Below are 26,376 nucleotides of genomic sequence, written 5' to 3'. Positions count from 1 at the left end.
GTCTCAGCTATTCGGGAGGCTGAGGCAGGAGAATTGCTTGAACCTGGGAGGCCGGGTTGCGGTGAGCCAAGATCATGCCACTGCACTCCAGTCTGGGAGACAGAGAAAGACCTTGTCTCAAAGAAAGAAAAGAAAAAGAAACTGACTTCTGTCCAAATCTCCATCTCTAGCCCTTTCCTCATCTGCCTTTTTCTCTGGAATTACTAAGCTGCTGGTAATGCCCCCCTCACCATTCCTGTTTTGTAGAGAAATACATATGCTCTTGGAGGCTTGTCTCCCTCTCTTATTGCTGCCTGGCGTGTGCTTACCCTTTCCTGCCTCTGCCTCCCTTAATCTGGCTAACCTTACCCTCTAAGTCTCAGCTCATGCATGATCTTTAGGAAAGCCATCCCTGACTGCTTTTATTTTCCTTTCTTAAACTTCAGTGCTTAACACTTAGCAGGAACTCAGTAACTAATTATTTAGCTAAGTTAAGACTGTTTATACAAAGATGATTCAAAAGATTTTCTTCTACAGTCTAGCAGCAAAGGGGATCGACATGTAAAGACATCATTTGTGGTTCAGGTGGTAAAGTGATACTGGAAAAATTGACAAAGTACCAAGGAAGCCCCAAGAAGCAGACACCTGTGTATGTGGAGAAAGATAGCTAGAATCAAGGAAGACTTCACATAGCATTCTGAGCCTTTTTTTTTTCTTTTCATGTTGCTGGAGACAAGTTCTTACTCTGTCACCCAGGGTGGAGTGCAATGGCATGATCGAGACTCACTGCAACCTCAAACTCCTGGGCTCAAGGGATCTTCTCACCTAAACTTCTTGAATAGCTGGGACTACAGGCACATATCACCATGCCTGTCTAATTTTTTGTAGAGTCAAGGTTTAGCTATGGTTCCCAGGCTGGTCTTAAACTCTTGGCCTCGAGCAATTCTCCCATTTTGGCCTTCCAAAGTGCTGGGATTACAGATGTGAGCTATTATGCCCAGCCTACATTCTGAGTCTTAAAAGATGAAAATAAATTTTTCAGAATAGTAGAACATTTGTGATGTGAAAAACGGGGTGCACACTAATTAAGGTATAAACAACAATTTTGCAAATTGTTAGTAACTGCCAACTCAATTGGTGTGTTGTTAAAAAGATACTGTTATGAAGTATAATAAAGTGTTACATTGTATATTTTGACTGTATTTTAAAATTTTGTTTTTTTTTTCCAACAGTTTTGTTTATCTATGTTGGGTGGAACAATTTGTGAGTGACTCTGAGATTGTTTATGGCTTGAACCTGGTGATATCTAGTATCTCCCCAAGTAGTTTGTTGAAGTTTTGGATATTTAGAAGTATTTCTTAAATAAGTAAATATTTCAGTAAACATTCAGCTTCACTTAAACTCTCAAAATGTAAAATACAAAGAAATGTTATTCTCTTTTTATAAAGATTATAGTATTTATCTAACTGTTCTTAGTTCATTTGAACTAAACCTATGAATTTGTCAACAGAACAAGCCTTACGAGTGGCTTCAGAGGAAGAGCAAGAAAGGCTTGAAAGAAGTGAAAAGAAACAACCACAGGTATATAAAAATTTAAGTTTCTTGTTTAATATTGGGTTTTTTTTTTTGCTTTAGTAACAAAGTGTAGTCCAAATGACATGACCTTTTAGACTATACCTTTATAATCCAATAGATCATAATATTTAATATTTAAAACATTTTAACCAGTTATGAAACTTAAGATATTCCTACCATCTGTAGTAACTCATAGCTGTCTTTACACTTGGAATTGAGGCAAGAAATTTCCAGAATTATCTTGCTCCTTTATTTTTATAACCTTACTCATAATATGGAAGGTAACATGAAATATTGAGTCATATTACTAAGGAATAGAAATTATGAACAATTTAACAATGATGGCCACTGAGTTAAACTAATGTTAAAGGAGTCATCATTGCCAGTGGTTCAAATGTTGCAGTTTTATATTGCTGGTTACCAGTCCCGAGTTTAAAGATTTACTCTGTTTTGTGGTCACCAGTTGACTTCTGTGTCTGTGTTCAGGGAGTGAATGGGGTCATAAAAGTCAACCCAGTTGCCTATTAAGAGAATTCTACCTTGCAGAATGGGACCGTTGGTGTCAGGGTACAAACAATAAATTTATTTCAACATAAATAAATAGTAAATATTACTAAAATTTAAAAAATCCATCCACTATCACTAGTGGGATTTAAAATATATTAGAAGTGGAGATAAGCAGAAAATCTATCTAAATACATAATACTATCATAGTACATCATTTGAATTAGAATTTAAAATTTTGCTTCTCTTTCTGATTGGTGTTCAGTTTGGCTCTTAATAATTTAGTGTTTGCCTAGTCTCTAGTTAATCTTCAGAAATATAAATGCACTGTAGCATGGCAAATTATTTTTCACTTTTTAGTTACAATCCCATAATTTAAGAGTAGCAACACATAGATTGTTTCACAGTTAAATTTTCATTATTTTCTAATATTTCTTTGTTTATACTTGATTAAAGCTAATTTTAAAACATGCACTCTGACAGAAAAGACATCTGAGAAACCAAACAAGCAAATTAGTTTTCCACTTTTGCACCTGTGGGGGGAAAAAGTCTCAAGAACCAGAACTGGGTAAGAATTGTGATAAAGGGAATATATCTGTATATTCAGGACTTCCTTTAAAATTCATTACAAATAAGTTCAAGCTGAATATTGGTGAAAGTTTTGAAAACTCCAAAATTACTGCTTGCCCTGAGGAAGAGCTCCTACATAGTAACTCTAAAGAGGGACGAACTTAAAGGGAGTGCCCTCTAATCTAATGAATCATGTCCCTGATTGTGAGGAGGAAGATGCATCAGGAGGGTCTAACTCTGTGGCATTCCAGACAGCGCCTGAACAGAGGAAGCCCATGTCAAATGTCTTTTCATTCTGTTCACACTCCAGGTCCCTGAAATACACTTACCAGTCATCTTCTAAGCTTCATTTAAATGAAAACAAATCAGACTATAAAAATGAAAACAAACCAGACACATAGCTTGTTTCTGACACAGATGAAGAAAATTTCTGTAATGGTAAAGGAACTGAAAAATTAAGGAACCCAGCAATTATGATTGAAATGAAAAAGATTGTTTGACACGCAAATGGCAAAAAATATAAACCCAAATACCACTAATTGGAAATTAGACATTAGGCATTGGCCTCAGTCTAGAGATCCTGAAAGTGTTTTTGATTTGTGATTTACCCACCCCAAAGAAATGGAGCATATGATTCAGATAGAAAGCCACAGTAAATCTGCTGTTACAGATACTTATAAAAACAGAAAACCAATACAGTGCTTGTTCCAGAAGCCACTATATGACAATCCCAGTGGTGATAACTACCAAAGCATGAATCTTGAATTATAAAATGTGAGTTATTCTCTACCACATAGTAAGAGGACATAAAAAGTATAGCTAGAAGACTTACAGCAAGATATTCCAAGGTTTAAGAACGAGGTAGGCATGTTACAAGTAGAGTTCCTGGCTTTGGAGAAAGAGACAGTTCAACTTCAAAAAGACAGAGGTTCACTTGCTGCTTCTCTTTTTTCTGTTTATCAATTATTTGATTCAGTCTAATTTTCTATTCAAGAAAATCTCATGTGTACAGTTACAGTGGGGTTTTCTAAATGTGTAATTATGTGTCAAAGTAGATGAGTTCTTCTATCTAAATAACAGTTCTGGAGAATGTTCTCATAATGTTTGTTCATTAATCAACCTAAGTCTCACTCTCAGTCTTCCAAGTGGCATATGGGCTGGGAAACTAATTCAGCCATATACCATGTGACCTTCTGAACCAGATCAACTTAAAGAAATCGCTAAAGAAACAAGCTCTAGATTCCAGATTCTTTTTTCTGTATTCATTTAGAGATGAATTACATTTATTTAATGATAGAATGAGAATACAATGGGTGGGAAGCAATGACTGAGAAGAGCCACAAAAACACATCTAACCTTGAGAGTTGCAATGAATATTCCCAGCCAAAGGAGTCTGTTATTGTGTTTTCATGCATGCAAGTTTATCTGCTTAGCTCAAACTGTTTGAATTTACAGTCCCATCATGGTTATTTCAAATACTTTTGAAAACAAATACATACTTCCACATATTTTAAAAAATTACCACTCTCCAATATTTCTGTTGAATCAGACCTTTATATTATGTTGTTTAATAAAGTATGGTAAGTTTTGACATGTATGATTTTTTATCATATAAGAAGCATAACTTCTCAGCCAAAAATTTAGCATTTGACTCTTTAGTAGAAAATTGAGTTCTGTACATTGTGTTCTAAAGATAGACAAAAATCTAGAGATTTACTTTTTTCAAAGTAAAGCAGATGAGGCCTTTTTCCACCCTCTGAGGCATTAAATTGCTTTGCTTAAGTTAGACTTTTAATATAACTGACTAATTTGATAAATTTATCTGGTAATTTATGTAATTCAGCAATATAGAATTGTATCATGTTATTTGGTGCCATGAAATGCTAGGGAATGCCACCTTAGGAGCTTTGGATGAAACATTTAATATGTCTTGGCTGGTTTGACTCCCATAGATAATGGGGCTAAAGTAGATAACTGTACCATATGTTTTCCACCTATAAACTTTTGTGGTAATTGAATGTGAAATCTGGGGAGCATCTCATTTTCCAGAATTCTACACTAGAAACTCAGCAGTTTCACTCTGCTTCTTGTGTTGTGGCAAACTTTTGTTCCCATAGTTCAGGGAGCACCTTTACTTTTTTTGATATCCCAGGATTCAAAGAAGAAAACGGAGAGATAAAAAGCAGTGGGAAAAAGAATAGCTTAGTGCAGGAAAGGGAGAGCTTCTTTTCTGTTCCTGAAGCCCTACAAGGTCACATCCTCTTTATCTGGCTATTTCATGTAAAATCCAGGTGGTAAAGACAGAAGACATATGTTATGCCTGTGTCTTTTTATTTCTCTGTTTCTGCCAGTCAGATAGCATAAACATTTATATCAGATAGCAGAGTGGGTGGGAATAAAAGCACAAAATGGAGAAGAGCCCTTTTTGAAATTTTGGAAAATTCTTCTATTCACTCAAACAGAAATGAGCAGACTTTACAAAAATTTCAATGATGAGATAATAAGAATATCTTATAATTATAATAACTAGGTATAATGATAAAATTAAATTAAGTACAAAATATTTTTATGATTAAAATGGTGACGGTAACCTGAATCAAGTGAAAAAATCAGGGAAAAAGTTATTTATTGAATAAAATAATAATTATTATTAATATTACTTTTATTAAAGGTCAAAGAAGGAAATAATACAAACAAAAGTGAAAAAATACAACTATCAGAAAATATATGTGATAGCACATCTTCTGCTGCTGCTGACAGATTAACCCAACAAAGAAAGGTTGGGAAAACATATCCTCAGCAATTTCCCAAGAAGCTGAAGGAAGAGCATGATAGGTAAGCCTATAGCAGTGGTTTTTTTTGTTTTGTTTTGTTTTGTTTGAGATGGAGTTTCTCTCTTGTTGCTCAAGCTGGAGTGGAATGGTATGATCTTGGCTCACTGCAACCTCTGCCTCCTGGGATGAAGTGATTCTCCTGCCTCAGCCTCCGTAGTAGCTGGGAACACAGGCATGTGCCACCATGCCCGGCTAATTTTTTGTATTTTTAGTAGACATGGGGTTTCACCATGTTAGCCAGGCTGGTCTCGAACTCCTGACCTCAGGTGTTCTGCCCACCTCAGCCTCCCAAAGTGCTGGGTTTACAGGAGTGAGCCACCATACCTGGCTGGCTATAGCAGTATTTAACAGCAGATACTTGTCATTGTGCTATAAACTAATTTAAAATTGGACTAATATTCCTTATGATTAACAAGTTTTATACTTTTACCAGGGATATGTAGCCCTGTCTGGTAATCAGAAAAATGCAAATTAACATAAAATAAGATATTTTTTAAAGTCATGCTGATGTTTATAAAGTAGTTATTAGTGTTGGCAAATGTGAGGAAAAAGGCATTCTCATACACTGTTGGTATATAAAATTGGTAAATTATTTCTGAAGGGTAACTTAGTGCTGTGTGTCAAAATTTCAAATAACCTGACATCCCTTTAACTCACCAACTTCACTTCTGGGACTAGATTTCACAGGAAAATATAACTTGTGTAAACATACACATACTTATTAAGGGCATTAATTATATAATACACATATTGAAAAATAGGCCAATAACTATATAAAATATATGTCATAACAAGGTGTTGAAAGTATTAAGAAAGAAATGTAAAAAGTGTGGAGATGTTAGACTCTTTAACTTAGTTTTGGGTTACAGTCATCTGCAGATATAGTTTGTGTGAGAGACATCTGAAGGTGCCATCTTACACTGTCAATCATTTGGAGAGATACTTGCAATATTTCGTAAAGATTGAAATTTATTTCTGGTGAACTTATACACTTGTCAATAAATAGTAACTTTAAAAAATTAGTTAATTGTAAATGATCTTTTTAAATTAGGGAGTGATTATGACTGTGTGATTCAAAAAGGTAATTTTGAACTTGTAACTTTACTGAATAATCTCCAGTATCCTTTTTTGTAATATATACTAGAGTGACTAGGAACAGAAACTTTAGCAGAATATTCTTTCCTCACTACTTTTCAAGTATATGCATTCTTTTGAAGATGTTGAAGTGAGAAATTAAATATCTGAAAACTACAAAGGAAAAATAATATAGAATGTAGAAATTTTATTAGGATAATAAACAACATATGCAGAGGTAGATCACAAGATGAACTTTTTATTTTTTAACAAAATGAATTTTAAGATAAATGTCTTTATCTGCAGACGCACCTTAAAACAAGAAAATGAAGAAAAAACAAATGTTAATATGCTGTACAAAAAAAAATACAGAAGAATTAGAAAGGAAAGAGAAACAATATAAGAAAGAAGTTGAAGCAAAACAACTTGAGCCGACTGTTCAATCACTAGAGATGAAACCGAAGACTGCAAGAAATACTCCAAATCAGGTAAATCAATCTTTGGTAAAAATTCTGTATTTTAAACTCTATATTTTAAACTGTATGTTACTTATAATATCCACTTTATTTAATATATATTATTTAGGTCTAAAACAAACCAGAAATGTTATCTCATTTTTAAAAATGAATGATGACACTTACAGGTACAATTATTAATATTTATTATAAATCTTGGCATCCACATAGAAAATTTTGTTCCCAGTAAAATTGTTCCTTTTACTTTCCCCTATTTCATATTGATTACTGTACCTAATATTACAAAGAAGAAACAAATTATTGCAATCACAAATAATCTCATGATATTCTAAGAAGAGCTCTATAAATTTTATCTTATTTCCTATTGGTGTTTTGAAATAAAAGTTTTCTTTCGTATTGATATATTTGCACCACAGAAGTAACTGTGATCTGTTGGAGAACTAGAAGTAGAGTCAGCAGTCCTGGGGAAAATCCTGTAGCTTGCTTATATTTTTAACCCTTCTCAAAATTGTGGTAACTAGATGAGTTCATCAATGAATATATATAGGAGTGACTAGTATAATATCTAGATTTATGATTTAGTAAATGTAATTCTTATAACTGACTATAAAAGTGTTAAAGGAATCAAACTGCAATAGAATATTATCAGTGAAACAGAACTGTAATAACTTTGGGAAATTTTATCTGTCCAAATACGTGTGAACTAAGGTTCTTACTATAGGGTGGTGTATGGGTTAGATAGCAAAGTGTAAATGGAATTTTTTAATATATTTTAATTTAGTCAAATTTGTTAAAGCTTTAATTTATGCTTTTGGGTTTGTTGTAATTCAGGGAAAGGCTTTTCCAATTCTGATATTCTTAAAAATTCTCTGGTGTGTGTGTGTGTGTGTGTGTGTGTTTACTTTTATAAATTTATTGACTTTAAATACATTTCTGAACTTTTTGGAATTGATGCTCTAAAAGGTTCAAAGTTTTGCTTCAACTTTTTCTCCAGTTGGACACCCACTTACAGTAACCTTTTTAGTATATGGATGTGCAGGTTATTTATTAACTTCAGAGGTAAACATGATATGTTATTTTATTGAGTGCTAGCTAAAACTTTCTTTTGTTTTATTTAGGATTTTCATAATCATGAAGAAATGAAAGATCTGATGGATGAAAATTACATTTTGAAGACAGATATTGCTATACTCAGACAGGAAATATGCACAATGAAAAATGACAACCTGGAAAAAGAAAATAAATATCTTAAGGAATTAAAATTGTTAAATAAATGCTGACCTTGAAAAGAGTATGAAACTCAATGAGGAAATGATAACAAAAACAGCATTCCAGTATCAACAAGAGCTTAATGATCTCAAAGCTGAGAATGTAAGGCTCAATTCCAAACTGTTGAAGGAAAAAGAAAGCAAGGAAAGACTGGAAGCTGACATTGAATCTTATCAGTCTAGACTGGCTGCTGCTATAAGTAAACACAATGAAAGTGTGAAAACAGAAAGAGACCTAAAACTTGCTTTAGAGAGAACACAAGATGTTTCTGAACAAGTAAAAATCAGTTCTGATATTTCCAAAGTAAAAGATGAGAATGAGTTTCTTACTGAACAACTTTCTAAAATGCAAATTAAATTCAATACCTTAAAAGATAAGTTCCGTAAGACAAGAGATACTCTCAGAAAAAAGTCATTGGCTTTAGAAACTGTACAAAACGACCTAAGCCAAACACAGCAGCAAATAAAGGCAATGAAAGAGATGTATCAAAATGCAGAAGCTGAAGTGAGTAAATCCACTGGAAAGTGGAACTGTGTAGAAGAGAGGATATGTTAACTCCAACGTGAAAATCTGTGGCTTGAACAGCAACTAGATGATGTTCATCAGAAAGAGGATCATGAAGAGATAGTAATTAATATCCAAAGAGGCTTTATTGAGAGTGGAAAGAAAGACCTCCTGCTAGAAGAGAAAAATAAGAAGCGAATGAATGAATATAATTATTTAAAAGAAAGTCTCTTTCAATATGAGAAAGAGAAAACAGAAAGAGTAGTAAGTACCAAGGAAGATAAATACTTTCAAACTTCTAGAAAGAAAATTTAAACATTTGGTTCTGGATACATGTTGTACCTAGTTGAATATAAAAATCAATAGATAAAAAGTGTGTTTACCCTAGTGTATAATTCCATTTACATGAAACATCCAGAAAAGATAAATGTATAGGAACAAAAAGTAGATTAATGTTTGTGAAGGGCTGGGGCTGGAAGCTGGTAGTGACTGCTAATGGGCGTGAGGGATCTTGCAGTGATGGAAATGCTCTAAAGTTGCATTGTAGAGATGGCTGCACAACTCAGTAAATTTACTAAAAATCTTTTAACTTCATGTTAAAACAGATACATTCTATAGTATGTAAATTATATTTCAACAAAACTTTTTAGTAAAAAAAGGAAAAATGTGTTTACTATATCAGCTTAGAAACATACGTTGTTTCCAGGAAATAAAAGGTAGAGCTGAGAGATGATTTACTTTGAGAAAAGACATTGTGTCACCTATGAAATTTTATTAGGCACAGAGTCATATTTTAAGGTAGATAGTCCTGTACTGCTGAAATAATAATTTTAATGTCTTTATGTTGCCACATGTTAAGACCATGATGAAGGTATAAATGGAAATGTTTACACCTGAAATGAGTATTTTCAAATTAAAATTTAATTAAGTGATTTGCTTCGACACTTAATTCTAGATTTCCCAGATGAACTGAAGTGTATTGCTGTGTCTTGTAGTATCTTGCTTTAGGTAGATTTTTATATATTTTGGTTGGTATAGCTTTATTATTATTCATATTAATATAACTTAAATCTGAAAATATGTCAGTCTCAAATTACATATTTTTATGACCACGTAATGTTTTAAAGGCACCTACTTGTTATAAAATTATAATTTAGGGTAAATGTGGTAAATTTCAGCAAAGCCATGTTTGATTTAGTCTTCTCACTGGTATTCATAATTTACTTTGAATATGTTTATTAATAATTAGCTCATAATTTTTATTTCAAGGCTCAATGACTGTCATTTGAATATAACTTTGTCCAGTACAAAGATATACTGTAGCTGCCTGTGATTTATGAGTTAGGCATTAGATCCCCATTTTCAGACTAAAGAGGGGTGGCAGGCTTCATGTACAGTGAGAATGGAGTAATTACAGGAGGGAGTTGTAGGAACTTGAAGTCAGAGAGGGAGGTAGAGGCCTGTTTACCTAGGGCCTCAAAGGCCATTGGAATTTTACTTTTATTCTGAGACAGGAATCTGTTGGAAGGATTTGAACAGTTGATTGAATATGTTAGGAACTTTGAGGTTGAGTTGAGCTTCTAAGATGATTGAATGGTGGGATGAATCTGTTGTGTTAAGTAAGAGAATACCAATTTGGCAGGAGGATAACACATTCTGCATCCCTCACTGAATTCAGTAATAAATGAAAGTGTGTACATATGATGAAAAGACGGTGAATTGATGTGTGTGATTATTTTCAAAGTAGGCATGTTAGAGTTAAATATTATTAACATAATTTAATAATGAGGCAATTAATAAAATCAGTAACAAAAATATTTTATCAGGTGGTTGTGAGACAACTTCAACAAGAAGTGGCTGATTCCCTTAAAAAATTATGTTAGAGTCTCCACTGGAAAGTACATCATGTTGTCACATTAATTTGGATGAGAAACAGGCCTCAAAGAAGAAATTATTTCAAGTGGAAAGTCAAGTATGTATGGAATTTAACATGTTGACAGTTATTCTGTAGCTGGTTGAATTATATAACATGTTTTAGGATACTAATTTTGGCAGAAGCTTGATTTTGTATTTTCATTATAATTATTTCCATTTTACTATCTTTATAATGTACTTTTTTTTTATATTGTGACTTTTGTTCTACCATTTTGAAAAACAGTTGCATGCCTTTTCTCTTACAATATGTACCCTTGGAAAAGTTGATAATTATACATCATTCCTCAGAGAAAATTGACTTTTTTCCTGTTAAACATATTTTCAAGTAATTTTTGTATTGCTATGATGAGGCAGGCCAGATTAAATCAGAGGAGAATGTTTAATGGAATGTTCCAGAAAATTGTTTTATTTCTTCACTTTTGTGAATGGACACAGAATCTGTGTCTATTTATTTCACAGATTCTAGGTTAACTTGTACAGAAAGGCTATTATACTATTCTTTGAAATGTACATGTTTTATGTTAATTTACAAACTATTTGAAAAGTTAGGTATTTTCTTTACTTTTTATTTAAAATATACTATAAAAGTGTAGAAATATTTAGATCTGATATAGTATGTACATCAAAAATTGAGAGCTGAGAAAATTATCTCGATCCTGCCATTGGATTTTAAAAACAGTTTCACTGAGATATAATTCATGTATCAGACAGTTCAACCATTTAAAATGTGCAACTCAGTATCTGTTAGTATATTCACAGCATTTTCATCACCCTCAAAAGCGACCCCACATCTCCTAGGCATGACTGCAACCTTCTTCCATGTCCCTCCACCTACCCCTGTTGTAGGCAACCACCATCTACTTTTGTCTCCATAGGTTTGCCTGTTTTGCATATTTCATATACATAGAGTTACACAATATGTAGTCATTTATGACTGGCTTTTTCACGTAGCTGAATGTTTTCAGAATTCATGCATGTTTTAGCACACATTGGCAGTTTACTTCTTCTTATAGTTAAATGATATTCTATTCCATGGCTATACTAGTTTTCCATTCATTCATCAGTTGATGGACCTTTAGGTTAGTTTCCACTTTTTAGCTATTATGAAAAATGCTGCTGCAAACATTCACTTACAAGTTATTATGTGGACACATGTTTTTATTTCCCTGCCATTTGACTTTATTCTCAGAGTTAATTGGGCAGATTTCAGCACTTGTCTTGCTCATACTATCCTTTCTGCCTTCTCAGTTTCTGTTCATCTAGCCTCATTCATTCAGACCTGGCAGACAATTTTTTTGTTTTCATGACGCTTTCTCTGACTGTTCTGACTCTCATTGACCTTATGTGTTAGCAATTATTGTCTAGTCTGGGCAGAAAAACTTAGTCCTTAATTTTACATGGCCTTTATTTTTTTATGGAAGATAATTTTGTCTCATAAATTTGCTTAACGGGGGAATAATATATAATATGTATGCCACCTATCCTTGCATACATTGAAAATATTTTAGCTTAGAAGTTTTTAGCATACAATTAAATACTTTATACCATACCAATTATTTATTCTTTGAGACCTTGACACAGTAAGGTTTATATTCTAAATGTATTTTTAGCAATTAAATACCAGATCTAAACCAATTAGTCTAATAGAGGAGAATCATTCAATCACAAGTTTATGTTTTTCTCACTATGAAAAAGAATCTAAATTGGCCTTTTTTCACTATGCAGCCAGAATTGTGTTTCTGGACTGCTACCAGTTTGTCAGCTGAGCAGTTCTGGCTGCAGCTTGTCTGATGCACCATGGTACAGCTCCTCAATATGAGCGTTCAGCAGAGTGCTTGTGAAGGCAGCAACACAGCAACAGTTGCTCAGAGGAACTGATTCAGGAGCCTCGATTTAGCAATAGAGTCCAGGATTTTCAGCTCAATGTCTTTAGCCTGTCTCTGCTGGTCATGTCAGTTATGTACTATTCAATCCAGGAGGTGCTATTTCATTGTAGTACATACATAGTCATTGCCTATTGAGTCATACAGAGAGAAAAGTAAGTTATAAATTATATGCCCCCCATTTGCTGCAACTCTCAGTGGTGAAAAGAATGATTCAGTGCAGCTATAGGAGACTACTTCCATTGGCATGCCACCTACCTAACATACACAATTTTGTTAAGATATACAATAAAATTATTATGCTAATAGCAAATATTTTATGTAGCTCACTATGTTCCACATACTAAGTGCTTCATGTTAGTCCCCAGTTAAACACCTGGTTGGGGGAGGTGGCTCATGCCAGTAATCCTAGCATTTTGGAAGGCTAAGGCAGGAGGATGGCTTGAGCCCAGGAGTTTGAGATCAGCCAGAGCAATATAGTGAGACCTTGTCTTTAAAAAAAAAAAAAATTAAATACTTAGCTGAGGCATGGTGGTGCATAACTGTAGTCCCAGCTACATTGGGAGGCTGTGGTAGGAGGGTCGTTTGAGCTTGGAATATTGAGGCTGCAGTAAGTGGTGATCAAGCCACTGCACTCCAGTCTGGGTAACAGAGCGAGACTCTGTCTCATAAATAAAACATTTTGTATAGATTCCCATAGAAGTGAGTTAGACATCAGGCATAGAATTATTAGCTACTTTTATGTCTGCCTTGGGAGTAAAACATATAATAAACAGATAATAAGGAACAGCATTAAACCATCTCAATCAATAGCCTCCAACTTCTCGAGAAGGTTCTTATTTCATGAATTTCTAAGCAAGAGACTAGCTGGATTAAGACATTTGGTGGACACCATTTTGAGATGAAGAATCTTGATTGGGAAGAAGGGAGATCTCTACTTGACTGGAGCTTCCCAATGATATAGTTGAGTGTCCCCTGAAAGAAATTGTAGAACAAGATGTTCATCATGCTATATCTCTATGGAAAAGGAAACTCTTTAAAAGAAAACAAAGGCAAACAATTGATAATCTGATTCTCATGGGGAAGTTTTCATTATAAAAGAAAAAAAGGGCTGGGCACCGTGACTCACGTCTGTAATCCCAACATTTTAGTAGGCTGAGGTGGGTGGATTACCTGAGGTCAGGAGTTCAAAAACAGCCTGGCCAACATGGTGAAACCCTGTCTCTACTGAAAATACAAAAATTAGCCAGGCATGGTGGTGTGCACCTGTAGTTCTAGCTACTTGGGAGGCCGAGGCAGGAGAATCACTTGAACTCAGGAGGTGGAAGTTGCAGTAAGCCAAGATGGCGCCACTGCACTCCAGCCTGAATGACACAGTGTGACTCCATCTCAAAAAAAAAAAAGAAAAAGAAAAAAAGGGATGAAGTATACTGGTCCAAAAAAGAAGAAAAAAAGGACAAGGTATACTGGTCAATATCGTAATGGTGAGACTGTCCCCCTTTGAGATTAGAAAATAACAGTGTACTGAAAGTAACATCAATAAGAACCAACATAAAATAGACAAGATTCACTATCTACGAAAGTAATCTGCACCAAGTAGCAATGTCTGAGCATGTGGTTGAGAATATTGTCTATAATATGTGTAGTAGAAGGAAGAGGCCTCAAGAAAAAGGTCAGAGCTGGAAGTGTAGATTAGGGAATCTAGGTCAAAGTTTTGAGATATTAGGAGTCCTGAGAGAATTTAAAAAGTGGAATAGCAGCCGGGCATGGTGGCTCACACCTGTAATCCCAGTACTTTGGGAGGCCAAGGCAGGCAGATCATGAGGTCAGGAGTTCAAGATCAGTCTGGCCAACATAGTGAAACTCTGTCTCTACTAAAAATATGAAAAAATAGCTGGGCGTGGTAGTACAAGCCTGTAATCCTAGCTACTTGGGAGGGTGAGGCAGGAGAATTGCTTGAACCCAGAAGGCGGAGGTTGTGGTGAGCTGAGATCATGCTACTGCACTCCAGCCTGGGTGACAGTGGGGGACTCCATCTCAAAAACAAACAAACAAACAAACAAACAAAAACAGAAAGGAATAGGGCTGAAGAACAGAGGTTGCTGCATTTAGAAATGAAGTGGGGTCAGAGGAGCAGAGGGAACATTTGGTCACTGCTCACAGTTGCTGCTGAGTAAAGCAGGATAAAGTCCTTCATGACCCTTGGACTTTTTTATTGGAATTATTAAAAATCAGATTTCAGTATTAAAAACACAATAAGTGATGAAAAATAGATTTCTCATTAAGAACATGTTTCATAGAGTCCAATGGAAGGGGAGAAACGAGACAATAGAAAAACCACAAAAAGTAGACAAAAGTTGTGTTTTTGTTTATTATATAAAAAAACTTTATTTAAAGAGAAATCGTCAAGAGAAAGGGAAAAACTGAAACCTGTGGGTGAATACTTACAGAGAATGACAGTATTGACTCAGCCTGAAGACAGACGGGAATCAAAAATGTAATGGGAAACAGATAAGACTTTTCTAAAAATCATCTTAGTAAGATGTAATTTAAGAAAACTTAGAATATCTTAAACTATTAATGACAATGTTTCCAGAGCATCTTTAAAAACTAAAATGTAAATATAACTACACTTTTTTTTTTTTTACTAACCCTTAGTATCTTATGTGTAAAAACCCTTGTTTGTAACAAACATTTTTGGCTGTTTAAATTTCAGAAAATATAATGATGAAAGTATGAATCATTTTTAGCAGTTTTAAGAAAAGTAACTATTTTTGAAATCTGCCCTTATTGGCATCAGGTTTATAAAATGCACTTTATACCCCTGCCTAAATACATATTACTCATCAACTTATGAGAAATAATATTTTTAAGATAAAAGAGCATCTCTAGATTTTACAAAAATAATTTTAAACACTTTTTTTAAGCCTGAATCAAAAAACGAAGAATTAAGGAAACTTTTTGTGTTAGTATCATCACTGGAGTATAATGTGAATCAAATAAGAAAGAAAAATCATGAATTAGAAGAAGAGGCAACTAGGTATGGTTTTCATATTGTAGAATATTTTAACCATTTATTAATTGATTTAACTCTAATTTTACTTGACTAAAACCGAGATACAAATTCATTTTATGTCTCCATTTTCATAATTAAAAGAATTCTATTTTAAAATGTATTTCAGAAACTCACAACACAACTTTATAGCATGTGCGTCATGGGGTTGGGAGTCAGCTGAGCTGCTGGGGCAAGGTTGGGATGAAAAAATTTATATTAAAAATATGTATAAAAGAGAAACAACATAATCTGAAAATTTTTTGAATGCCAAAATATTATACTTATTTGTTTATTTATTTTTATTTATTTATTTTTTTTCTTTTGAGACAGAGTCTGGCTCTGTCTCCCAGGCTGGAGTGCAGTGGTGCCATCTCAGCTCACTGCAACCTATGCCTCCAAGCAATTCTCCTGCCTCAGCCTCCTGAGTAGCTGGGATTACAGGCATGTGCCACCACACCCAGCTAATTTTTGTATTTTTTAGTAGAGATGGGGTTTTGCAAAGTTGGTCAGGCTGATCTCGAACTCCTGACCTCGTGATCTGCCCGCCTCAGCCTCCCAAAGTGGCATGAGCCACCGTGCCCAGCCACTTATTCTTTAATGATTTTGAAAACAATGTCAAAGCCTTGGATATATAATGTCAAGTGCACTCTTCATTATCTAGTTTGAATTTTTATTTCTGAAGATTTTTTGCTGTCTGTGGTCATCTTTTCTTCCTTTTGTAGTATCCTCTGCTGCATTCAAATTCTTTAAAGAAGACCTATTTGTGTAACTTTAACATCAAAATTTGTCTTGATATGTAGCTTATATTTTGTTTCTGCTTCTTTTTCTTTTAGATATAAAACATATGGAAATTTACTCATTTTACACAGATACCTCCATTGTATACAGGAAGTATATGTGTTATTAAACTTCTGTTTTACAGAAATAAATTTCATATATATGTATAACTTAAAAGTAAAATGAGCATTCATGTTTTGATCACAGATTAAAAAAAAAAAAGGAATGTGTCTTTGAAGCCCTGAACACAGCTACTTTTCTATTTATTTACTGAGCACTTAAGTGGGTTTTCTGATTCTAATCGACAATTTTCTGTCATTGCCTTTCTCTGCATGGTTTTGTATCTCTTTCATTTTGTTGGCATTATGTCAGCAAAGATCTCTAGATCTCTTCTTCAGAGTCTTTAAATTGTCGCACATCTCTCTGCCCCTTTCCTTTTTTCTAAAACTGCCTGTTTCCTTTTTCTCCTCAACTCAGATATGAAAGATGTTTCCTTACTTCTCTTTTTCTACATTGAATGATCTCCTTGATGCTTTTTGTGTGTACTTTTTTTTCTTCTTATAGACTGTGGTCAATGGGTATCAAAATGTATTTTTGTGTCTTTTTCAAATGTATGTGTTTTACTTTTTTCTTGGTTACTCATCTCTGGGTTATGGCTTACATTTAGTGATAGATTATTTCATCTTAGCATACCAACATGGATATGAATAGTTTATTTACAAAAAGTGTGTGGTTAGGCCAGGTGTGGTGGCTCACACTTGTAATCCCAGCACTTTGGGAGGCCAAGGTGGGTGGATCATTTGAGGTCAGGAGTTCAAGACCAGTCTGACCAACATGGCAAAACTCCATCTTTATTAAAAATACAAAATGAGCCAGGCGTGGTGGTACATGCCTGTAATCCCAGCCACTTGGGAAGCTGAGGCAGGAGAATCACTTGAATCTAGGAGGCAGAGGTTGCAGTGAGCCCTGATCATACCATCACATTTCAGCCCGGGGAAGAAGAGTGAAATTCCATCTCAAAAAAATAAAAATAAAAATAACAACTGTATGGTTGTAATACCACTTTACCTGCCATATATGCCATCAAATTGTTCTTCATATTATTTATCTAAGATTATAATTTCATATAGAATGCTTCCAAACTATGCTGAGTTGAAACTGAAAGGATCATAGTTTATAGATGTGTTTCTTTGATATGCCATAACATAATATCTGTTTAAACAATTATTAAATATTTACTCTTAAAAATATTTGACTTACTAATTCTGCACATTTCTGCAGATATAAGAAACTCCTGGAAATGACAATAAATATGTTAAGTGTATTTGGAAATGAAGACTTCAGTTGCCGGAGACTTAAAAACAGATCAACTGAGAATGGATATTCTGATTAAGAAGCTAAAACAGAAGGTAATTTTTTAAAACAATAATTTTATCTTAAGGTCTAGATTACATGTGTGAGACGTGCAGGTTTGTTACCTAGGTAAATGTGTGCCATCATGGTTTGCTCCACCTGTCGATCCATCACCTAGATATTAAGCCCGGCAGGAATTAGCTATTGATCTTGATGCTCTCCCTCCTGACCCCAACAGGCCCCAGTGTTTGTTGTTCCCCTCCCCAAGTCCATGTGTTCTCTTCGTTCAGCTCCCATTTATAAGTGAGAAAATGTAGTGTTTGGTTTTTTGTTCCTGCATTAGTTTGCTGAGGATAACAGCTTTGAGTTCATCCATGTCCCTGCAAAGAGCATGATCTCATTCATTTTTATGGCTCCATGGTGTATATATACCACATTTTCTTTATCCCATCTATCACTGATGGCCATCTGGATTGAGTCCATGTCTTTGCCATTGTGAATAGTGCTGCAATGAACATACAAATGCATGTATCTTTATAATAGAATAACTTGTATTCCAACATGTGGTAATTTTAAATCAGTTTTGGGATTAAAAATCACATAATTTGGGAACATATTAATAATGGAAAAACCCAAATTCGGCCAAAATATGTTGAGAAAATAGAGGGTAAATATATCCTTTCAGACTTTAAATGCATCAGGCACTTAGTTAATCTTCCCCAGATCTGGGAAGACCTAGAAGGGGAGAGATTGGGCTACGTTAATGAGGGCCATTTCAATCTCTTTGCCCTGCAGCAGCCATTTCAAAATATGTCAGAAAAATATATTTGGGGGTTAAATAGTTCGATTTTCTTCAGCTTCTTCTCTCTGTGATGCTGTACCAGAATCAGATGAGAAAGTAAGCTGCATTATAAGAGTTAATAAAACCCATCTGATGAGATTTGATAGTTTGAAGCGTGTGATTCCCAGACCATTTAGATGGAAATTGGGGCCAAAGAAAAAAAGGTCTTATTCCTCAATATAAATCTCTCAGTGCTTTAAGCAGTGAAAGAAAGATTTTTCATTTAATTTTACAGACTTGATACTAATGAAAACGATAGTTTTTAAAATATAAACCTTTTTTCTATAAAAAGAACATGCTGTTGATTCTCTTATGTTTTGAACTTTTGCCAGTGATATGAAACCAAGCAGTACCTGTCTCCAGATCACTAGTACCAAATTAATTTGGGGGGGCTTGGTAACAGGTTTATTGAGAAATAATGAACACACCATGCAATTCACTCATTTAAAATATACAAGTCATTGACTTCAGTATTTTCAGAGAGTTATGCAGTCATCATTACAATCAATTTTAGAACATTTTCATCTCCCTGAAAACAAACCCCACATCACTTAGCCGTCTTCACTAGTTTTCCTTCCTCCCTCAGCCCTAGGGAACCACCCACCTTCTTTGTACAGATTTGCCTATAAGCCTCTGAAATAAAAAGCAAGTGGTCTACTGTGACTGGCTTATTTCACTTAGCATAATTTTTCATGCTGCATCTGTGTTGTAACAGGTATTGATGCGGGGTTTTTCTCCTTAGTTCAGCTACATCTGGGTTCTTCTCTCATGACCAGGAAAAATTAAGCATGCAGACACATTGAAGGATGAGGAGGACATAATTTATTATGTGAAAGGAAAGCTCTCAGCAAAGAGAGGGGTCCTGCAAACAGGTTTCCACCTCACAATTGAATACCAGGAACACATGAGCTGAAGCGGCCAGGCTCCTCCTCTGCATAAGGCGTGAATTCCTGGTGCCTCCACCCCATTCCCCCAGTGCTTGTGGGCCTCTGGTCTGCTGCTGGCATGTCCAGGCAAGACAAGTCCAGGTTCCCTTATCTGCACATAACATCTGGTGTAAACACTTGTGGGGCTGGCTGGAGATTCTCCGGGGACCCTTCCGTATCTGCCTAGGCATTTTGCTGTCTCCTCCTAATACAGTATCAGTACTTAATTTCTTCTTATTACTGAGTAATATTCGATTGTATGGATATATCAAACAGTTTATTTATCCATTCGCCAGGTGATGGACCTTTGGGTTCTTTCCCACCCAAAGGTGATGGACGTTCTGGCTCTTTCCACTTTTTGACTCCTATTAATAATGCTGCTGTAAACATTTATGTATGAGTTTTTGTGCTTGCATGTTTTTTATTTTTCTGGAGTATATACTTATGACTGGAATTTCTGGGTCTTATGGTAACTTCATGCTTAACCTTCTGAGGAGCTGCCAGTTTGTTTTCCAAAGCGGCTGCATCACTTTACATTCCCAGCAGCATTGGATAAGGGTTTTAATTTCTTACATTTTTCCTAACACTTACTTTCTCTTTTATTGAACAAAGATTTTATCCTGTGGTGTGAAGTGATACCACAAGATGGTACTGAGCAGGACAATAAATCATTGTAACAAAAAGATGCATGCACATGTATTTTGATTGCAGCACTATTCACAATAGCAAAGACATGGAGTCAATCCAGGTTCATCCAAGGTAGATTGAAAATCCAAGGTAGATTGGAAAATTCCATATATACCATGGAATACTATGCAGCCATAAAAAGAACAAAATCATGTCCTTTGCAGCAACATGGATACAGCTGGAATCCACTCTCCTAAGCAAACTAACACAGAAACAGAAACCAAATATCTCATGTTTTCATTCATGTGGGAGCTACACATTGGGTGCACATTGTCATAAACATGGGAATAACAGACGCTGGGAAATAAGAACGGGGAGGGACAGAGTGGGCCAGGGTTGAAAAACTACTTATTGGGTCCTATGCTCACTACGTTTGTGATGGGTTCAATTGTACTCCAAACCTTGGCATCCCTCAATATACCTTTGGAAGAAACCTACACAGGTACCACCTTAATTTAGAATGCAAACTAGAAAAAAAAACAAGAAAAATTTACTATAAAAAAAGTTTACTATAAGTAGAGAATATAAATTTCATTTTAGGATAAAATTTGTTGAAGTAAAAAATGGATTAAACTTTTATAAAGGGCAGAGTTTTGCTAAGAATTTCAAAGCAATGCATTCATTGCAAAAGATGACTTTAATTATTTAATTTTTTTTTTTTTTTTTTGAGTCAGGGTCTCACTCTGTCACCAGGCTGGAGTGCAGTGGTGCAATCTTGGCTCACTGCAACCTCCACCTCCTGACTTCAAGCAATTCTCCTGCCTTAGCCTCCCTGGGACAGGTGCATGTCACCACACCCAGCTAATTTTTATATTTTTAGTAGAGATGGGGTTTCCCCATGTTGACCAGGAAAGTCTCAATCTCCTGACCTCATGATCTGCCTGCCTTGGCCTCCCCAAGTGCTGGGATTATAGGCATGAGTCACCACGCCTGGCCATTGTTTAACCTTTGTACTAATAAAACACTACCTTTCTAAAATCGTGCATATGCAATAGACCACTATTAACTGTATTTTTGTCAGATTGCTCTAAACAGCATTACACAGATACATTCTCTGTTATCTAAACTTAAGTAGAAATTTTACTTTATTTATGTGATTATTTTTCTATTTAAGCAAACTTCAAGTTATGTCTAGTCACTAAAAATACTAAAGGCCACATTTTGTAAGTGATATATTATTTTCATGATAATGTTCCTTGTTTAACTTAAACATTATTAATTATTTTTACTTATTTTAGATGCAGCCGGACTGTGTAGAACAAATAATTAGAGAAACAAAGAGAAGTATGTGGCCAAAATTTATTAATTAAATTTAGGTTTATTTTAGAAATAAAGTGTAAATAGCAAATGGCATTCCTTTTCATTGTTGGGTTAGTAGGTACTACGTCAAGTATTTTTTTTCTTACACACATCTAATGAAAGATGTGAAAACAAAAACTTTCACAGAGAAGACTTTGCTTATGCACCATAAATTCATCATGTTCCATAGCTTAAAAAATTCCCAAGAAGTCTATGCATCTCTTTTTCACTGGCTCTACAATTTCTTCATTTTTGCCATCCTCATGGAACTGTCAGCCAGCACACTGAAACGATTCTCAGAAAACAAAGCCATCATCAAGTTCTCAGGGTTTTGGTAGAGACTGAAGGCCAACAGACTTCAGACTCATTCAGAAATCCTTACCTGAGCAATAACCCTTCATAAGCAATCACCTGAAGTGACATTTTAAATCTCCTGTCATTTACTGTGTCATTGGCTTACGTCTGTTCTCAGGAAAAGCTCCACATTTTTCACCATGAAATAAAAACATCCATGTCAATGTGATTCTTGTCAAGTTACTCAGCCTTGTCTCTCACCACTTACCCCACTCTGCCCTTTGCTCCAGCGCCAAACTGGATGGAGTGGAACTCCTCAGGGCTCTTCCTCACCTCAGGCTCTTTGCCTTCCTCTCATCTCTCTATCTGGCAAGATTTTCCTTGTCCTTCAGGTATCAACCTATGTATCTCCTCCACCACAAGGCCGATGATATTGACACAAAAGTGGGATCATGTCCCTTCTGTGTGTTCCAGTAGTGCCCTGCTGTATACCTCTCATGGTATCTATGACTCTATATGGACTTTGCATGCCCGTCTGTTTTTTTAGGTTATAGCCTATGACTATTGGGAGGTGGACCATACTATTTTCATCTTGTAATTCCAGTGCTGGTTCTAGTACCTTAGTACGTGGCTGTTCCTTACATGAATGAATAATGAAAAAGCTCTGATATTTAAACACAATTAGAATTAATGCCATGTGTAAATTATCTAACAGTAATTTTGTATTGCAAATGTATATACATATTTCTCATTCTTATTAACTCTGATAAAGTTCTCAACTCTTTAGTTTTTAAACTCACACTTAATTAACTGAAGAGTTTTAGGTAAAGAACATAAATTTTTTTTCTTTCCAGCTGTTGCTGTGTTGGACACTAGTTCCCATCTACTTTCTTCTCTAGAATCCACTGGTAAGCCACATCTAATGAAGAGAATATTTAACCATAAAGTCTTAAGGAAAAATCGTATGATTTAAAAGATTATAAAACTTTATTACTGGGCTATTTACACAGCATTTTAATCGTTTCTCATAAAATATATAACATTACAATATTTACTGAAGTAGGATACTTTTGTATCATACGTATGATGATAATTTATAGGGTATTTTAAATGATGTTTTTTAGCCTCCTTAAGTTTTAAGTGGATCTTGCAAATGAAAACCAGTATTATTGAGTTTGACATACTCAAATTGCCCAAATGTCAGCTGTTTAAACAGCCAAACAACCAAGTCATCGTTGATACTTTAGTAAAGGTCATTGAAGGCTTCTTTGCATTTTACAGTTTTTATGACTTAGGAGAGTTCAGGAGTACTTCCCAGGTTTGTCCATGCTAATGTTATGATTTTCTTGTTGTAGTTCAACCGTATTTTGTATGGAGATACTTTGAGGCTCTGTAAATATCTGGTTACTCCTCAGAACCCACTAGATTTAGCATTTCATGGATGACTTGTGTTTGAACAATTATTACTATGATGGTTGCCAGATGATTATTTTCTTATTCTCTTCTTTGTTCTACATGGAGAAATAAAACCAATAAATAAGGGAAAAGGGAAAGCTCATGATTCTGGTGGTCCAGTTCCCCAAGATTAGGCCAGTGGTAGACATTTCAAGCTGACTTTATGTCTTTTTGATTTGTCCCTGTTACTCTGGCAGGACTTTTTTACTTTCTGGCACAAGATATTCTAAGCTAATCTTGTGTTTTCTCTGCCCCAGCCCTGGAACGGGTAATTTTTCTTAGAAGCAGAGGTGGAACCACTGAGGAAGCACAGGCAAGCCCTCCCCAGCATGCGCTCACTAGTGTCCAACAGAAGAACTGCTGCCGCATCCACTGAGGTACCAAGAAACTAGCAAAGGGCCTTCTGGCTCTCTGGGGACCATCCTCATGTGGTCCCCTGGCTCAGCCTCAAAGGTTGTGGATTAGTCTTCCTGTAGCCTCTGTGCTGTGTCTTTAGATTGGGGCTCTGTGGGAAGGGCCCTTGGAGACCCAGCAGCACAGAGTGTCTCATCTGCTAAATGTCCCTCCCTTCCTCACACTCTGACACTCAGGAATAGGGTAGATGGCATGTTCAGGCAGTGCCAGGCCACCTCACTGTCTCCTTTGAGATGGGCCCAGAGGACCTTTGGGCGTGAGTGTGGAACTGGGCACCTGGAGCCTGAGGCCAACTGTCTCTCCCTGTGTCTTGGAGGAAAGCCTGTGTCCCAAAGAGACCCCCTGGGCCTGACCTCTGGGCACACAAGCAGGAGGGAGGGTCTGTGAGCTGAAGGGGTCATTGTAATAAATCTTTGAGCACCGCTGCTCAGCGGCCTGGTCAGTGGACCATGGTCAGAGACGACCTGGTCATCAGGACCTGGCCAGTTGGGACCTGATCAGCAGGGGCCTGGTTAATGGTGGCCTCCTCAGTAAAGGCCTCATCAGTGGGAACCTGGCGACCTACTCATTGGAAGACCGGTCAGTCGGGGGACCTGGTCATTGGTGGCCTTATTAGTGGGGCCTGATCAGTTGGAACATAAATAGTGAAAAACTGGTTGATGGGGCCTATACAGTATACTAGGGGCCTGGTCAGAGGGGGCTCGGTCAGCTAGGGACTGATCCATGGAGAATTGTTCAGTGGGAGGTCGAGTGAGTGGCAACCTGGTAAATTGTGGTCTTCTCAGTGGGAACCTGGGCAGTGGGGACCAGGTCAGTGAGAAATTGGCCAGTGGGGTCTGGCCCATGAGGCCTATTAAGTGCGGGCCTGGTTAGGAAGACATGGTCAGTGGGGACTTGGTCAGTGGGACCTGGTCAGTGGAGGAGTGGTCATTAGGGGCCTCTTCAGTGGGAACCTGGTCAGGGGCAGCTGGTCAGTAGGAACCTGGCCAGGTGGCCACTATATGACCTCAGGCAGAGGGTTTGTCTGTGGAGCCTCCTTGCCTCCATCTGTAGGGAAGGTGAGTCAGGGCACCCTGGAGGGTGGTTGGAAAGAGAAGGTGAGAAGATGTGTTGAATCCAGCACTGCTTGGCAGACCTACAACTTTACACATGACCTGCGTTCCACCTAGAGAAGGTGCCAGCCCTCTCTGCTCTACCCGGTGCCCCTCCTCTGTCTGCATCCTCAGGACCACCATGGGTGGGGAGGGCAGAGATTGGGGAGCACCTGTAGAGGCTCTAATGCTGGCCACGGGCCCTTGTGGTGACAGTGATGAGGACCTGGGTGCACTCGTGAGTGGAGAAGCTAGGCCTGGCCAGAGAAGCAAGACAAACACACACATATGTGCGCGCACACACACAGGCACACACACATGCACAAACACATTGCATGCACACATGTCAGTTCAAGGGATAGAGGACACTGACTCTGGGCCCTGTTGACCCAAGCAGGCTCCCATTGTGGTGGGTTGTGTCACCCACAATGTCACTGTTGCTGAGCCCCCATCGCCTCTGTGTTGTGGAGCAGTTAGAGACACACAGCAGTGTCTGCGAGTGGCTCTGCGTGAAGGACCATTTTCTAGCTGAGAGGCATATCTCAACACAGCTGCCTGATTAGACTCAGGTGAGTGGGACCTGCTCTCTTCTCTTCCTCCTAGCTTGGGGACAGTCGCTATCAGGTGGGTGGTTTTGGCCTCTGGGCAGCTACTGAGGGTAATCCCTGAACACTCACCGGGTGCCTGTTCTGTGCTGACAGTCATCTCATTCATTTTCGCAGCAATTCCATTCTGCATCTTTTCTGATCACCCCTGTGACCACCCAGGACAAGCCCATCAGGACCATGTCACCAGGCCCAGTCCGGCTCCATGATAACCAAGATGCAGGTCCAGAGACAACCGCCCTGCATGGTGCCTGCATCTGACCCCCCTTGGTGGGTAGTGATGAGCACAACATGGAAGAAGCCAGGGCAGCATGCGGCCAGCTGCCCTGCAGCCCCAGATGTCTCCTTGGCCTTGGGAAATCATTCTTAAAGAGGAAGCTGGTCACTTTGAGGTCCCTGGAGGGAAGGGTGAACGTGCATCCCAACAGCCCTGGCAGCCAGCAGCATGCCATACATCTTCTCACCCAACCTGTGTGACAGAGGCCCCCTCCTGGGGCACAAGTCCCATACCTAAAGGGTCCTGTCCCAGTCGGGCCTCATCCTGGGCCCTGGGAGGGGAGGGGCACCATGGGCCCCCCTGCAGCAGCCAGGATTACCACCCAGGGGACTCGGCCTTCTGTGGCCCTGGCCAGACTTAGAATTTGGCCCAAGATAAGACAAGCTCACTCGGAGCAGCTTGTCAGTACCCGTGGCCTGTGCATGCCAAGCAAGGCCAAGCTGGCTCAAAGAGCAACCAGCCACCTCTGCAAGAGTGTGCCAGGAGCCAGTGGACCAGCCACCAACCTCACCTACTCAAGGAAACAGGGATGGCCAGGTTCCCACAGCCTGAGTGACCACCACCTGATGGCTGATGGAGTGGAGCCCTGAGAAAAAGCAGATAGCACTGGGGCCCTACCTCCAGGGCAGAATAACTGATTTATCTTGACTAGCAGCGAGTGAGGTTGGTGGCTGGTCCACCTGCTCCTGGCACACCCTT

At 37.3% G+C, this 26,376-nt stretch overlaps 1 protein-coding gene and 1 long non-coding RNA gene across 2 annotated transcripts in view; both read left to right on the top strand.

Annotated features, from left to right (window-relative positions):
• LOC116475432 (putative ankyrin repeat domain-containing protein 20A2) overlaps positions 1–9,100 on the top strand; it is a 54,161-nt gene extending 45,061 nt beyond the window's left edge. Inside the window, 6 exon segments of the mRNA XM_058445915.1 lie at positions 1,490–1,560; positions 5,300–5,463; positions 6,843–6,894; positions 6,896–7,024; positions 8,131–8,282; positions 8,284–9,100. Of these exon segments, the coding sequence (XP_058301898.1) occupies positions 1,490–1,560; positions 5,300–5,463; positions 6,843–6,894; positions 6,896–7,024; positions 8,131–8,282; positions 8,284–9,100 (1,385 nt within the window).
• An 8,538-nt stretch (positions 9,101–17,638) lies between these two features.
• LOC116475273 (uncharacterized) lies at positions 17,639–25,982 on the top strand. Its single transcript, XR_004249862.2, has 5 exons — positions 17,639–17,844; positions 21,481–22,335; positions 22,690–22,743; positions 23,548–23,667; positions 25,518–25,982. It is a non-coding gene; the product is annotated as an uncharacterized LOC116475273 (long non-coding RNA).
• The last annotated feature ends 394 nt before the right edge of the window (positions 25,983–26,376 follow it).

The sequence above is a fragment of the Hylobates moloch genome, unplaced genomic scaffold, assembly GCF_009828535.3.
Source record: "Hylobates moloch isolate HMO894 unplaced genomic scaffold, HMol_V3 SCAFFOLD_10, whole genome shotgun sequence".
In the NCBI taxonomy this organism is placed as follows: domain Eukaryota; kingdom Metazoa; phylum Chordata; class Mammalia; order Primates; family Hylobatidae; genus Hylobates; species Hylobates moloch.
The sequence above is the reverse complement of the archived record's forward strand: the minus strand, read 5'-3'. Positions and strand labels throughout refer to the sequence as shown.